This window comes from Myxocyprinus asiaticus, chromosome 42 (assembly GCF_019703515.2).
Source record: "Myxocyprinus asiaticus isolate MX2 ecotype Aquarium Trade chromosome 42, UBuf_Myxa_2, whole genome shotgun sequence".
Classification (NCBI taxonomy): Eukaryota; Metazoa; Chordata; class Actinopteri; order Cypriniformes; family Catostomidae; genus Myxocyprinus; species Myxocyprinus asiaticus.
Genome location: NC_059385.1, coordinates 7530857 through 7547275, shown reverse-complemented (window position 1 = coordinate 7547275; position 16419 = coordinate 7530857). Strand labels below are relative to the sequence as shown.

Here is a 16419-nt window from a genome sequence, read left to right as displayed (position 1 = left end):
GCTCGGCATTGCTTGTGTTTACATTGCATCACTGTATTACTAATATTGTAGTAACCATGTTTTTTTGGAAGAAACTATCGTTTTAACACAACTAACCATGGTGTTAGTACAGTAAAATGGTGATAATATAGTAACCATGGTTAATTTGGTGGTTACTGTAAATTTACAAAAAATACCATGTTGACATCATGGTTACTGTAGAAAAACCAAGGTTATTTTTTCTAAGGTAAGGTTAAGGTTAGGTTTAGGGGTAGGGGTTAATGTTAATCTGTATGTTAATATTTAAATTTTGGTGAAAACCAGTGGCGGCCCATGCATTTTAAGTCTAGGCCTACATTGCGATTCATGCCATTAAGAAAACAAAGTTTCACAATGAATAAGACACCGTATGCCTATCATACATTATGTGGCAGTCAGCAAACAATACCAATTTACATTTTAAAAACACGTCCAAGCACGAAAGCCAGAACCAAGGAGGTCTAATACCAAGAAAAAGCTCTCTAATAATATTTGCAATAAATTTTGTTTCATAAGGTTACACGGTTACTTTTCAAAACTTGATCTGACACTGAATGCTCCAGCAGACTAATTTACACTTAGAAAACTCCTGATGTTGCTATTACAATGCAAAAAGCACTTACCAATTTGCTTGAAGTGAAAATCAGCCCTCCTTTCCTGTTTAATTAATCAATTGCATGATCATGCAGAACATCTCAGGTTTTTACATCCATAAGGGTCTCTTTCTCAATGGTGATGTGGCAGTGATAGCTAACTCATAAGCAAAATCTCGCGCTCTTCTTTTTTAAATTATGTACATCACTTAAAGCGTGATTGCGTCACTCAAGGCCAGCTAGAAGGACTGGGACATATCTAAAGACCACACCCAGCAAGAACAAATAAATCAATCTGATTGGTTGAAGAATCTGACAATCTGACTTTAGATGGCCATTCATTTGCACTGTTGAGGGATTCTGCAGAAATTCTGAAGGCCTAAGACGGGTGGACGCTCAGACTCACACACACCAGTGTGCAATTAGTATCTACCATTATTTGCACCAGGGTTTGGATGAAAATATTGTCTGCCATATCTTTATCTTTAAATTATCTTTACCTCATATTATGCTAAAACACACAATTTTCCCTTCTTGTATAGAGCATGTGTGTTAGCAAGATGATTGACAGGTGATGTCTGTATCTAAAAGTTGATTAGCTCTTTTACCTGTAAGGCGGGAATTCCTTTCTACATCCGTTGACCGTTGGGTGCTAGAGCTCTTTGGTTGGTGTTCCACTTTCTCCCATTCATTTAAAAAGAAGTGACCCGTGAAGTCACAAAGAAGTGACTCTGCTAAATAGTCTCTGACAATTTCCAGTCATGACAGTGCAGCTCCTATCTACTTGAATGGGGGAACACCAAAATCTCAAAAAAGTTTGGTCAAGATTACGATCAAAAAACATATTTCAAATCGGCAGGAAAATCTGACAACGCTGGTATCATAAATTACGCTTCTTTACCTCAGATTATGCTAAAAAAAACTATTTTACCGTCTTGTGTAGCTAATGCGCGTTGACAGGTGATGTCAGTATCTATAAGGTGATTGGCTCCTTTAACTGTAAGGTGGGACTTTCTTTCTAAATCTGTTGACCACTGGGCACTAGAGCTTCTTGGCTGGGTGATCCAATTTCTCCCATTCATTTTAATAGAAGTGGCCTGAGCTAAATAGTCTCTGCTTTTATGTTACAATGTTTTATATATATTTTTCTACTTTGGCAATAAAATATCAATGTTATCTCTTTGCACTGTCAAACAAACAAGTGATAGCCAGTGCTGAAGCATTTTACCAATTAGAAATTAGCTTAAATATTTCTGATTGAAAGTAATGGCCAGCATCGTCCAATCACTGCCAACCATGTTAAAATAAAATGATACATTATAAATTCTGCAAAAGTACTGATTAACATTGCCCTGTGTCTGCCAAACATGTTGAGTGGTCCAAACATCATCTGCAGCCTGAAACTGAACTTTGACCGGATGTTAGGAGTGAATGCACTTAGCTGCATAAGAAATCTATAGGATGCTCCCTTGTTCCCTTGCTCCCTTGCTCCCTATTTAGTGAATTACTTAATCTCCAGTCTGTCTGCACTGGTCTCAGAACAGTTTGAAATGCAACTGATTTTTATCCTAACTCCATTTAAGCAATTTTTTTTCACAATGTGAAAATGCACAGTAAATATAGGATTTCAAATGGATTTTCCAATGAAAAACTAGTGCTATTGTCCACTATAGTGGTCATTGTGTTTAACAATGTACCATTTTATGATAAATCACTCAAATTTAAAAAATGACATATCGGATGAAACTAGAAACTCTAATCTTTTGACTCCACTGTGACTCCACTGTGATAAGCGCCATGTTGTTTTGTCACATGACTCCTTACGTCAAAAGTTTAACCCTTTACTGACAGCTCAGTGTCCTCTGAACTGAGATCAGTCGGATTAAAGGAATTTAAATCATGCATTGCGTATAGTGAAGCCATAAAACAATGTCCGCGCTGAAGAACGCTGGGTCGCACATGGTTAAAAGTGAATGGTGACTGAGTCTAATATTCTGTCTAACATCTCCTTTTGTGTTCAGTGGAATAAAGAAAGTCATAAGGGTTTGGAAAAACATGAGGGTGAGTAAAAGGATAACAGAATTTACATTTTTGGGTAAACTATTCCTTCAAGTACATTTTGTTAAGCTCTACTTGTAGTGTACACTCAATCACACTAATACCACATAGACTTTTGCTGCTCACAACAGCCTTGTGTCTTGGCTGGATCTGTTAGTAGATGATGCTGAATTCCTCAGACACGTCTTTGTCTGGTCTTTTCTCAAGGAAGGCACTGTACACTCAAGGACAATAGCCCATTCTGTCAGGTTGTGAATGCCTCCCCTGACATTTACTTACCAAGCAGTCTTGCTGTTTTTCCCACTAACTTTTCGTGATTGTTTGAAGTTTTTCCTGTTTGCTTCAGGAAGGCCTGTCAAAAGTGCTGTCAGACAGAGCAAAGCAAAACAACAATCAAGAATTAATTGCATTTCTATCATTAATTAAGGCAAACACTTCATCATCCACAGAATCCCAGAGAGACAAGCTGCAAGTGCAGCTGTTTTACATTCACATGATGAAATGTACAAATTAATTTGTGCAAACGAATTGAAATGTTCTGAAACTAAGAAAAATTTGCCCTTATAAAACTCAAGAATATATGCAAGGGCAACCTTTTTGTTTTTAAAATCAGTTTGGCTTGTTCATTAGAAGCAAACTAGATATGATTATCACACATGATGTCTTTAGTATGGCATTCTGGGCCACATTATGTGCATGTGCCTGTGTGTGTTTTACAGTAGACCATCAGATTAAAGACAGAAATGCAAAACAAAATTCTAATTCATTGCACATTCTTCCCTCATGCATCTGTTTGTTCAATGTCCCTTCCAAATTCGCTCAATTTGCTCGAAGTTGAAATTATTAGCTCTTTGAAATATTTATTGTGTAACCAAGCATTATGAAAGAGAATTTCAGTGATTTTATTGTAGCATCTTATTCAAAGTACAGTGATCAGGGCCTGTTTAGCTAACGTTACTCATAATTGCTGGATCCAGGGGTCATTATTGCTAACAATGGTTGCTGATTGCATGTCTCTCAAGAAATAAGCACTTAATATTTAAAGATTAAGCTTTGAGCTGCGGCCTCATTTAATCCTCTTGTGATATGAGATTTCAAATGTATACTTTACGAAAGAGGAATTGCATTTTTGACATCGGTTTCTCCACAAGTTAGTCATTTTCAGCCCTGGCCCCAGGCAGCATTTAGTCATGGACGGAGCTCTTTAATTGAGCCTCTGAGGACTTTTCTTTCCTTTCCACTGCGTCTGTCTTTCTCTGAGCATTTATAGGTGTCAAGAGACTCCTGGATATTATTGTACCGTGGTATAATCGAGTACAGAGCTCTGGTACTTAATAAGCAGTAGTAACCGGACATCCAGTGAATTTTGCTTCAAAATTATTTCGAAAATGACACTTGTGAAAGCATAAAAGGTTAGGAAATTTGCTGGTTTCGCTCTAGAGAGTTGACATGATCAGCCAGCAGTACATTTAGAGTGGCTTTTGCTTTGTGTGTGGATAAAACCATTGTTTCACATGTGAAGAAATTAATGGGTTTTTTTCGAGCCATCATTCATACATACCTTTACAGTGTACTGTAATGTGTATGCCAGGGTTCAGCCACTTCTGTTGGTTTTGTTTATATCTTCTTGTGGCTGAACTCTGACACTCATGTTTTGTGTCATGTTGTGTGAACACATGGCTTTGTTTGGTTTTCAGTGCCATGTGTTCTTGTGTCTTGTCATTTGTTGTGTGAGTGCACTTGACTTTGTGTTTTCTCATTGTCATGTGCACTCGTGTCAATTCAGTTGTGAGTGATACCCATCCCCCCTTGTTACCTTATTAGTTAATTTGCCTCATCTGCTTTCCCTCATTACTCTCCTCTGTTCCTTCCTTATTTAACCTCACTGTGTTTTCTGTCCCATGCCAGTTCATTTTGGATGTTTCCCTGTCGTGGTATTCGGTCTTGTCTGTTTGTATTCCCGCAGTTCCCTGGAGATTCCTTTGAGCCAGGGCCTGGAGGCTCTCCTTCTCCAGCCCAGCCAGTCGGTTCGTTTATTCTGCCCTGAACTGTGACGCTTTCCCCTATGGGGTTGTTTTTTTTTTTTGTTTGTTTGTTTTAAATAAAGCCCATTCTATTTAACTCTGCACATCCTAGCATAATCTAGTACAGAGCTTTCATAGTTAACAACAGTGGAGAATGTGAATTCCACAAAGTCTCGATTTGTAAGAACAGTTACAAAAAAGACACTTATAAAAGGCTGGCAAATATAATAGTTCACCCAAAAATTCTTTCATTTACTCACCCTCATGCCGTCCCAGATGTGTATGACTTTCTTTCTTCAGCAGAACACAAACAAAGATTTTTAGAAGAATATCTCAGCTCTGTAGGTCCTCATAATGCAAGTGAATGGTGATCAGACCTTTGTAGCTCCAAAAATCACATAAAGGAAACATAAAAGTAATCAATATGACTCCAGTGGTTAAATCCATGTCTTTAGAAGCAAAATAATAGGTGTGGGTGAGAAACAGAACAATATTTAAGTCCTTTTTTTACTCTAAATCTCCACTTTCACTTTCACTTTCAGAAGTGAAAGTGAAACTAAATAGGCACCACATGTGACTTTCAGAAAAGTGAAAGTGGAGATTTATAGTATAAAAAGGACTTACATTTTTATCTGTTTCTCACCTACAATTATAATCTACAGTATTTATAAATGTATCGCTTCTGAAGACATGGATTTAACCACTGGAGTCCTATGGATTACTTTTATGTTTCCTTTATGTGATTTTTGCAGCTATAAATGTGTGATCACCATTCACTTGCACTGTATGGACCTACAGAGCTGAAATAGTCTTCTAAAAATCTTTGTTTGTGTTCTGCTGAAGAAAGAAAGCCATACACATATGGGATGGCATGAGGGTGAGTAAATGATGAGATAATTTTCATTTTTGGGTGAACTATCCCTTTAAAAGTGTCCAGGGACTCCTAGATATCGTTGCACCATGTAATTGAGTACAGACCTCTAATACTCTGGTGTCATCACCTCGCATCATTCCGAACCCATATGACACAAAAATAAATGTTTGGCAGAATTATAGCCTCAGTCACCATTCACTTGTATGGACAAGAGATGGGCTAAAAGTGAATGGTGATTGAGGCTCTCATTTTGTGTTCCATGGAAGAAAGTCAGCCATTTTTCAACATGAAAGTGAGTAAATTATGACAGAATTGTCATTTTTGGTTGAACTATCCATTTAACTAGTGGTCACAACAAGACATTCAGCAAAATCTCGCTTCATAGCAGTTGCGAAAAAGAAAAGATCAGAAAATTTACCAGTAATGCAGTAGAGCATTGACACTATCGGCCTTCATCAATATGTTCAGAGCAGCTCTGCCGATGTGTATAAAACCATTAGCCAATTGTTTCAAGTGTAAAGCAATTCTCACTTTTATTATGTTAATCCATAACACAATTTGAGAAACAAGTCTAACATTTTATTACTTGTAGTTTCACACTGACGAAATGACATGCTTATATTGACCTGTAAAACATCAGAATTTACAATCAATGAAACATAGATACAGTATTTATGTATTTGAGAATACAGTAAGTGCCCTCTAAGCTTGAAAAAATACATCTTTTGTCAAAGATATAGAGCTGAACATAAAGCTTGATTAGGATCCATCAATATGTCCTCCTCTGTCAGCTTTCACATCCACTCATTCAGAGCTTTGATCTGCCTCCTTTCAGCCAAGTTTCAACAGTCTTTCCATCCGCTGGAGTGTCAGTGACATGCCCACAGTCTTCCTGCATGTGACAAATCCATGTCCTAGCTCTCTGTCGCAGCTAGTATTGATCCAACATGAAGCCAAATCCATTTCGGTGGGATTCATTACCTTTAATAGGGTCATTTCACATTGTTTCTTCTAATTGACAGCCATTGTCTGTAGCCGCCCAGTCAGGCATATTGGGGAATTCATCAGAGCTTTATTGAGGCGCTTGTATGCCTCAATAATCCCTAATGAAAACAGCTCTTAAATAAAAGGCAAAAGAAGATCCAGTGGCAAGAACCTGAAGGCTGTAATGACGTTATTGATTCCTAATACGGGCTTATTACCAGATAGCACAGGACAGCCAAACTTCTTTAAAATAAAGGATCACCAGGGTTTCACAGACATGCCATGATGGCTGTTTACAAGATCATGTTCGGATTTAAACGTGCTCGGGCCTGCGATCTGTCTGTAGATACGAGCAGATTAACAGAAAATGAGACAGCTGTCTTGAGTAGAGTATCATGTAGCAATTTTGCTGGTTGCAATGGCATCATACATAATTTCTTAAAGCTGAAGTGTGTAATTTATGCGATACTAGCGCCACCATACAGAATTGCAAAAATAAATTATGTTTTCAAAACAGCTTTCCAAATTCACCCCTGGTCTGCTGTTGTTCGAACAGTCAGATATCCCAGCCCCCAACTCACACCACTGGTTTAGTAACGTTGTTGGGGCGGGTCTAAGTGGGTCACTCTGAACAAACACAGAAATGTTATAGTACCAGAGAGACAAAGCTTTTACAGTTTTCGAGAAAATCATCTGAAACATCTGAATGACTTACTTGTAGTTCTCTCTGCATATTAAGCTGGGATAGAAGGAAGTATTTTGACACTGAAAAAGTTGCATACTTCAGTTTTAAAGAGGCCATATTCTACACTTTTGAAGCATTTAATTTTTCCCCTGTAGTCCACTTTTTAAAACACTTTTCTTTGCACCAAAAACATTTGTGATTTTCTTTCAAATGACTATTTTTCCACCATTGCCAAACCATGTGCGATGCGACTATCTCGAACACACTGAATGCGTAAAGGCTCCACAACGTGTCATTGAGAAGATCAGAAGATTTTTTATATTTAATATAAGTTATATGAAGTGAGATTGTGGACCATTGTGGACCTCTGCAGAAATAGACAAAAAGCGAAATAAAAAATGTCCTAATATTCTTAATTTGTTGCAGTCGTGGCTACCTTTAAGACTTCTATATGTAAGGGACCACAGTTTATGACTGGCTAATCTGTACTGGCATACTTCATACTGTCATGCATAAGGCTTGGCTGAATACTGAATTCCGAGTAGGTGTTAATTTATGAAGGTAAGCAGTCATAAGTTACTATATGCTAATGGTTGCAACATCAATACCGTGCAAATTTCTAAATAGACTGTTTTTGCTGCTTAGATTTAATGAATGGTATGAGTGTACTTTGCTTTTTGCTTTGCTTTGTCTACCTAAAAAGTTGGGAAAATGCTGTTTTCCATTCTATATTTCTGTTATTATTAAGACTTCTGTTTGTGTCACGCTGGATGTCATATGTTTAATACTGTAAGAATATTTCAGAATGTGTGGTGCTTTGGGAAGATGTGCAAATCCTTGGACAGCAGAATAAACATTTGAAATGGAATCAATAATGACTTTTACCTTAATCTTCTTACCTATTTAAATTGCAGCTTAAAGCAATTCATCAGTCTTTTTAAATACGAATAGAACATGTTAACATTGAAATGCTATGGTATTGTGCAGAGGTTTGTTCTGTGATAAATATTGTATGTCCAAATTTAAGATGTCAGCACAAGGTGTACAAAACACTGCATTTTCACATTCACATGACTGGAGTGTGACAGAAGATCATTCAAAGCCAACTTTGAATGGGCCCAGTCTCTTATTGTTAAGTGAAATATTGGCCTTTTTATCTTTTTCAAATATTATTCATTCAACTACTTTACCTTAGAAATAGAACAATACTAAAGCACAAAGAGTAAAATACTTACAACGCTCCCAGCAACATACTAATGAAACTGGATTTTTCATCCAGCAAATAAACTAAGAGTAAATGCATTTAAAAAACATCTGTGAGCCCAGAGGGTTAGAAATTAGAGGAAGAGTTTAATCATTTTGTAGCAGACTATGTGTGCAAATTGTTGTCTTAAAAAGTATTCTTGTTTGTAAGCCAATGGCTTTGGTATCTGTTTGCAGAAGAAAGGGTGTCAGATACACAGTAAATGGTTTGATGTCATTGTCAATCATATATTTTAAATTGTGGCTTAAGTGTCCAAAAACATTTTGGGGCCACCATATGTGTCTACTTTTATGTTAAGCATAAATGTTCAATCTAAGCGCTTGTGTTTCAGGTTATCCACGCTATGACGTTATTGGGGACCACAGCAAGGGGGAATATCACCTACTGATCCAGAGGACGGAACTGGCCGATGACGGCAGCTTTGAGTGTCAAGCCATCCAAGTCGCTAGCAGATCACGACCTGCTCGGCTCACTGTTTTGGGTCAGTCTCACTTAACACCAGAACCTTCCATCCCTGAAATTTGGATGGCTGGATGGATGGATGGATGGATGGATAGATTGATTATAGGTTATTTTCAGATGCTTACAGATAAGAATGGTTTCTGAGTTTAATAAAAGCAGTACTTAGATAAAGAATTAGAGCATAAAAAGTTATCTGTGGAACTTTAAAAGGTTGTTCTATGGCATTAACCTTCTAAAACATTTTTAGTTCTGAATGAAGACCATATTTGAAAGAGTGTGGAAAGACAGATGGATGAACCGACTGACAGTCAGACAAATCGATAAATACTTTAACTAGAATAGCATTCAAGCGCTTACAGAGTAGAAGAAAGCATGAGCTAGAGAAAGAGAAAGCGAGAAAAAACATTGCCTCTGCAATACAGTGAATGTAGACAAGAACAAGTCAATGTCTGAGTCAGATAAATGTGTGATATTCTGAAATCAGGGGCTAATCAGCTTTAATAAGACACATTAGATATATTTGCGATCGATAAAGGCCCTGACACAAACACATTGCGTCAGCTTAGCTCCTGGCCAGCCCGACTCAGCCTGATTATCATTATTGATTTCTCTCCTTCCTTTGTTAAAAGTATGATATATTCCAGAGGAATAAGTTCATTATACTGGCCTCAGAGTAACAGCGTTTTAAACCAGTAATCTAGACACTTAAAGCCTACCGAAGATTCCGGCGATTCGAGGTCCATTAAAATGATTAATTAGAGATTAGAGGCTGCTCATTTGTTTTTATTCTTTGCTGGTCTGGTGGCAGCAGAGACAAATCATCTTGCTCCCCAGGGCAGAGCCATTAGCCTGACATGTAATCCCACACAAACTGGCTTACTTCTGAAAAGTTGCATACAAAACCTCAAGCGGCTCCTGAGAGAGGTAATGAACCTCATGTAGGGACTCTGTCACCGTCAATCACCTGTCACTTCCCTCCCACGGGACGATGGCACGTGACCACAGTCAGACACAACCTTTTGTTTTCTTTCTTTCTTTCTTTCTTTCTTTCTTTCTTACATTAGTTAGTTTTAGTAAGTTTATTCATTAGTTTGTGTTCGTTTGTTGTATAAGTTATTTCTTCTCATCTTTGCTTTCTTTGCTCTCTGTCTCTCTCTCTCTATCTATCTCTGTATCTGTCCCCTGACAGACAAGATTCAGACTTCTCTTTATAACCTGATTGGATGCCTTGCCTGTGAAGTCTCAGACCTGTCTCTGTCACTTACGGAGAAAAATGGTTGGAGAAGCTTTTTTCTAACTTTGACTTTGAAGCTCGCTGTTTGGGCTTGAGTCCAGGGCGCCGCTGTGATGCATTAAAATGCCTGGATCCTGAGTCGTGGTCGCAGTTACAGCAGTGTCTACTAAATACTTTCTCCAGTCCCCCACAGAGCACTGGCGAAGCTCATGCAAATTCAGAGCAAGTTCAAGCTTTCCGTATTCTCTTTCAAGCGGCACAGCCTCACAATAAGGCTCTCTAACAATCCTGCTCAGTTTCAGACGTGTACTTCCGCAGCTACACTAGCTCAACCCCGCTGAGGTGACAGCAGTGGGAGGCGGCTGACCTGTCGGAGTGACATTTGAACTTTGAACCCTCGTATGAGAGCTGTGGGGTAACCCAGTTTGCTTTGTGGTGGCCAGGCTGCTGAATAAGACATGAGGTGGGGTAGGTACACATTGCTGAAGAAGGACCCCTGAGGCTAATTAGATCTAAGGAATTCCCCTAAAGCCAAGCTGAGAAGCCGGAGAGAGAGAACAGTGGTGTAGGAACTCAGTCAGTGAACCGTGGGGAGGAAACCCAGCCCCTTCCAGAGGTCACTATTCTTTAAAAAGAGCCAGTGCAGTGTTTCTGTAAGCTCATAGCATTTCTTCTGCTCATTGTCTTCTGCTCTGAGCTAAAGAGGCTTATAAGATTTTGCTGCTTTCTGATGTAATTAGAGAATTTCTTTTCTTGCTTCCTTCCTTCCTGCCTGGTTGCCTGCCTTCCTTCCTTCCTTCTTCCTTCTTCCTTCCTTCCTTACGGCCAACCGACCTTCCGATTTAAAATTTCTTTGTAAATAATTTGTAATACCATTCTTAAATCAAATGTAAATTGACAAACTTTCTGTGTAAATTAATCGTAAAATCATTTTTACGTAAGTGGACACATTCAATGCGACAAATTTCTTTGTAAATAGTTCGTAAATCATTCTAATGTAAATTGGCACATTCAGTGTCTGTGTTAATTGTTCTTAAAATCTTTCTAACATTAAACTGACTCATTCAGTGCGACAACTTTCTATGTAAATTGATCATAAAATCAATCTTACATGAGTTGACACATTCAATGCGACGAATTTCTGTGTAAATTGTTCAGAAATTCATTCTTCGTTCACATTGACTGTGACAATTTACAGGTAAATGGTTTTTCAAACGATTACCAACAATTCATTCAGCTAGTGGTTTATGAATATGGCCCAATGTTTCATCGGCTTAACGAACAGCACCCAGGTACAAAACAGCACAAAATTACACAGTACTATCTCTCACAGACTTGTTTTTGTCAAATTAAAAATGCAATCTTCTCTGACTAATGTATATTGCTTTGGAATTATGTTTTTTTATAGCCCAACATATAAAAGCACATATAATGTAAAACTGTCCCAATTCAAGCGCCTTGGTGAGAAAGATTAATATGTTTTCTCTACATATATAAATAATTCATAAAATTCAAAGGAAGCATATGCATATCTAGTAAAAGCTTATATTATTAAATCTGAATGATCAGTACCATCACAGAAGTTTGTATTTTTGACCAATTGAAAACCCGAGTCACCATTGCATTGAAGGGCTTTGTTTTCTCAAACCTCTTGGAGTCTAATTGTGCAGTCACTTCACATTAACTAGGTATAAACATGGACTTCTCAGACTAGTTGTAGGAGAAAAGCTAGCAGATTAAAGCTTTGTACAAGATGTTATCCTTTGCCTTAAGTGTGTGTTGAATAAGCCATGTTAACCTGTCCCAGAAGGAGACAAACATCAGTCCTAATGAGAGGAGACGGTAATTACTCGTAGTCCTTCAAAGCGAAGAGGCTGTTCTGTTCCTCCTCTTCGTGGATAAAACACCAGTCAGGGGATCATCACCAGATTCTCAGAAAACTAAAACTGAAAGGCAAAGGAAAGACGTTCTGTTGTCTTTTACCCTTTTTTGGGAGTTTTTCCCCTTTTCGCAGTGAGCTTATTCCCTCAGCCTTGTCCAAATACGCTCCCCATCTCCTCATGTTAATGTCAGAGCTGGTGCTGGCCGCAAAGAGGCACATCACAGCCAGATTGGGGACGGAGAGAGCAAACAATGCTGAGATGAAATTGAAAATGTGGAGTTCACAGACGCAGGTCTCGACCTGAGTAGCAGCCAAATGCCATAGTTCCCCGGGATTCTCAGTTTTTCCCCTATCACGTAGTTGTCTATGTTTTTAAATGAAAGAGAGATGTGCAAAGAATTATACCCTGCAGTCTTCAAATGCAGTTAGCGCTATGAATGCTTAAAAATGTATTGAAGTTTTGAACACTTTGTTGAACAGTTAGCAGGCATGCAGCAGCATCTGTATCTCAGAGAGATATGAATTCAGACAGGTACATCATAGTCCTGTGTTGCAGCTGTAATGAAGGGAGAATGAAAATTCTCACAAACATGACATAAGTGCAAAACTTCCATCTTTACCTAAACAACAAAGTTAACATATGGTGTGAAATTAACTCTTGCCAAGACTCAAATGCGAGTAAAAACGGGAGAGTAAATAAAACAGTGTCTTGTTGAGTTGCCTGTTTACTTAGGAATTGCAACATAATGCATGGTTTGAATCACAGCGTAATAAGGTTAAGCTTATCTTGCAATATTTTTTTCTAAAACATGTGATGCAAGCAAGCCGAAAAGCTCAGTGATTGATTGTCTGTTGTGTCATGTGTCAACTTGTACCTCAGTTGAAAATGAACAATCTGAAGTTCAGCTCGAAGGCCAAACGTTTTATTCTTTTGTTGTTGTGACTCCAGAACTCCATATTGCAATACATTCCTGCCGTTAAGTCATCAAGGTTTTTTGACATTGTTGTAAGTCAAGTCATTTCAAGTTGTCATTTTTATTTGTATAGTGCTTTTCACAACACACATCGTTTCAAAGCAGCTGTACAGAAAATCATGCTTTAACAGGAAATGAAACTTTAATATCTATAAAGTCCTAGAGTCATCTTTGTGTAAAAGGTACGTTTCACCAATGAAAGGACTTGGAGAGACTGGCTATTATGTGATGCAATTTGTGCATGTTTGTTGCAAATATGCAATGGGAAAATAGATAAATAATTCTATTGTCATAGGGACAGGTATTTTAAGAAATATATATTCAACTTCTGATCGCCTCTCTGAAAAATACATAAAATTTTTTTTAAAAGTATCGTTATTTTTTTTTTTGTCCATATCCCTGATGACAGAATCTGATTATTCATAAGTATTTGTAGTGTAGTTAAAAAAATATTCCGGGTTCAATAGAAGTTAATCTCAATCGACAGCATTTGTGGCATAATATTGATTACCACAAAAATCTATTTTGAATTGCCCCTCCTTTTCTTTAAAAAAATAATAAAAGTTTGGGTAACAGTGAGGCACTTACAATGGAAGTGAATGGGGGCCAGTTTTCCAATTTTCAAAAGTATAGCCACAAGACGTTAACAGTATGTGTGTTGACATGATTTCAGTGTGATAAAATTGCCTACTAACCTTTTCTGTGTAAAGTTATTGCCAATTTTACAACTTCGTTGCTGTAGTCAACAAACCCTAAAACCGTAAAACAACTGTAAAAATTATGATTTAAACAACATTACAGCTCAAATAATACATGCGTTTTAACAGAAGTATTGATGTAAGTGCTTTTATAAAATTATAAGCTTCACATTTCTGCCTTTAAACTCTCCAAAAATTGGCCCCATTCACTCTCATTGTAAGTGCCTCATTGTAACCTCCATTTTGGATTTTTTTTTTTTTTAAGAAAATGAGGCTCGATTCGAAATTATTTTTTGTGGTAATCAACATTGTGCCACAAATGCTGTCGATTAAGCTTAACTTGTATTGAACACGGAATATTCCTTTAAAGGGATATTTCTCATAACATTGAAAGTGTATCATTTGTCATCATTTACTCACCCTTATATTCGGAAAGCACATAACATTCTTTCTTAAGCAGATTGACAATCTTACTCACCATTCACTTTTATTTTTTTGAAAAAAGACGCAATGAAAGTGAATGGTGACTGAGGCTGCCAGTCCGAACATTCTGGGGTGAGACATAATTTTCCTTTTTGGGTGAACTATCACTGTAAATGTGTGCTAGAGCTGCAGTTTACATATGAATGCCTACAATACTTTTATTATTATTATTATTATTATTAGAACATTATTAATCCCCGTGGGGCAATTAATATAGGGCTACAGCAGTGCTTCACACAACACCACAATAACTAAACAAGAATACAGCATACCAGATCACACATTGAGAATAAATATTAAAGATAAATAAATACATACATAAAAAATACTATAATAATGATAAGAAAATGTTATATCACCCATTACATAATCGAATAGCCACAGACACAAAAGTAAATTTATATCGATTTGTTACACCACGTAGACCCCTCCCAAGGGGCAAAAGCTTGAATTGAGAAAGGCTTATAGCATCTCCCATGATGCTATAAGCCTTTCTTATCACCTGTTGCTCATAAAATAAAGTTAAACTACGTAAAGGTACACCAGTAATTTTTGAGCATAGTTTAACAATGGCTTGAAGGCCTTTTTTGTTTTTGATTGACAGTGAGGAAAACCAACATATGAAAGAGAAACACAAAAAACTCTCAATAAAGGAACTATAAAAATTTATAAGAATAGAACTTTGAACACCGAAGGAGTTCGATTTCCTCAGCACATGTAGTCTTTGCTGTGACTTTTTAATGGCCTCAGTGTTCCGTTCCGTACTAATGGAATACAATACTAATGAGATCAAGTTGTCATATCATGGGGAGTATCAGGAAAGAGAAAACTGCATTGTGATATGCTCTTCCTGTACTGTAGATCTCCTACAGGGCGTCTGGAGCAACAGACAGAGTTCTGATTAGAGCTAAGCTGTGCTATTCACCAGCCTGTTTAGGCCAAAGGGCTCTCTGGTGTGGGCCACTTTTTCATGCGTGTCATCTTTGAACATGCTCTGTTTTTTTGGCCTTCCTCATATGATTACTCCTGTTTCTGAACATCAGACTTCTCTGTGACATCCCTTCCCTCCAAGAGATGCTTTTAAAGGAACTCGTGCAGAAGAAGTGGGATAAATTAAATTCTGAATTCGTTGTGAATTCAGTGCTTGCGTCAGTAATGGCACCCTGCGGTTAAAGCTCATCAAGCTGACATCCATTTATTTATTTATGCTCAGTATTCATGTCATGACTAAAGAACAAATACATTGAACCTTAATCATAATGGAACTATTCATCTACCCTGTTAACAAAGCATTAGCTCAAATATACATCAACTTGTGATGATATTGTAATTAGCACTTATTAATGTAAAATGACAAGGCTGGTGTTTTTAAAAGCAACTGAAATTAAGAAATAGATCTATCCGCTTGTCTCGATGATGGATTAAACCAGCAGCCGTATCACCCTGTAGCTCAAGACCAGTTGTCCATTGAAGCTAAGCAGGGTTTAGGCTGGTCAGTACCTGAATGGGAGACCTCCTGGGGAAATCTAAGGTTGCTGCTGGAAGAGGTATTAGGGAGGCCAGCAGGGGGTGCTAAGCCTAGGTCCTAATGCCTCAGCATAGTGATGGGGACACTATACTGTAAAAAGGCACTGTCCTTCAGATGAGACATTAAACTGAGGTCCTGACTCTCTGTGGTCATTAAAAATCCTAGTCTGCTTTCTTTAAATGTGCTAAAAAAGTTCTTCTGGAAAACTGAATTTAGCATAAAGCTGGCTCTACACTGGCAGACTCAGAACAACTTGAATTGGGTGGGGGTGTCACACTTAATGACTCTTTTCGCTAATCTTGCCCTCCTAGTCAGCAAGCCTGTCACATTTACCAATTAAAAACGAAGGGAAGGTGTCACACTTAACGACTGCCTTTGACTTTGTTCTGTGCATTATCACTGCAGCAGTAGTATAAATATTAATTACAACCTGCTACTCATATTCATTATTGTATATTTAAACGGTTCCTTACCATGAACTTTGAGTTCAGCAGCGATCTCCAACCGCTTTTTTTTTTATTTTAATGGTCCATCATAATATGACAAATGAGATATGTCATAAAAAATATATGTGAGATCGTCACCAAGCACAATAGCAATAAAGTTCTCCTCCAAATGCACCATCCATGACTGCTTTCCAGACACCATGCTTTTTCTG

The 16419-nt window shown here is 37.7% G+C and overlaps 1 protein-coding gene across 3 annotated transcripts in view; it reads left to right on the top strand.

Moving 5' to 3' along the window:
• The window catches only part of LOC127433000 (kin of IRRE-like protein 3), a 198485-nt gene that overhangs the window by 126442 nt on the left and 55624 nt on the right, over positions 1-16419 (top strand). For all 3 annotated transcript variants that reach the window (XM_051684579.1, XM_051684578.1, XM_051684577.1), the window contains exon 3: positions 8832-8981. In XM_051684579.1, the coding sequence (XP_051540539.1) occupies positions 8832-8981 (150 nt within the window). The remainder of the gene's footprint in view (positions 1-8831; positions 8982-16419) is intronic.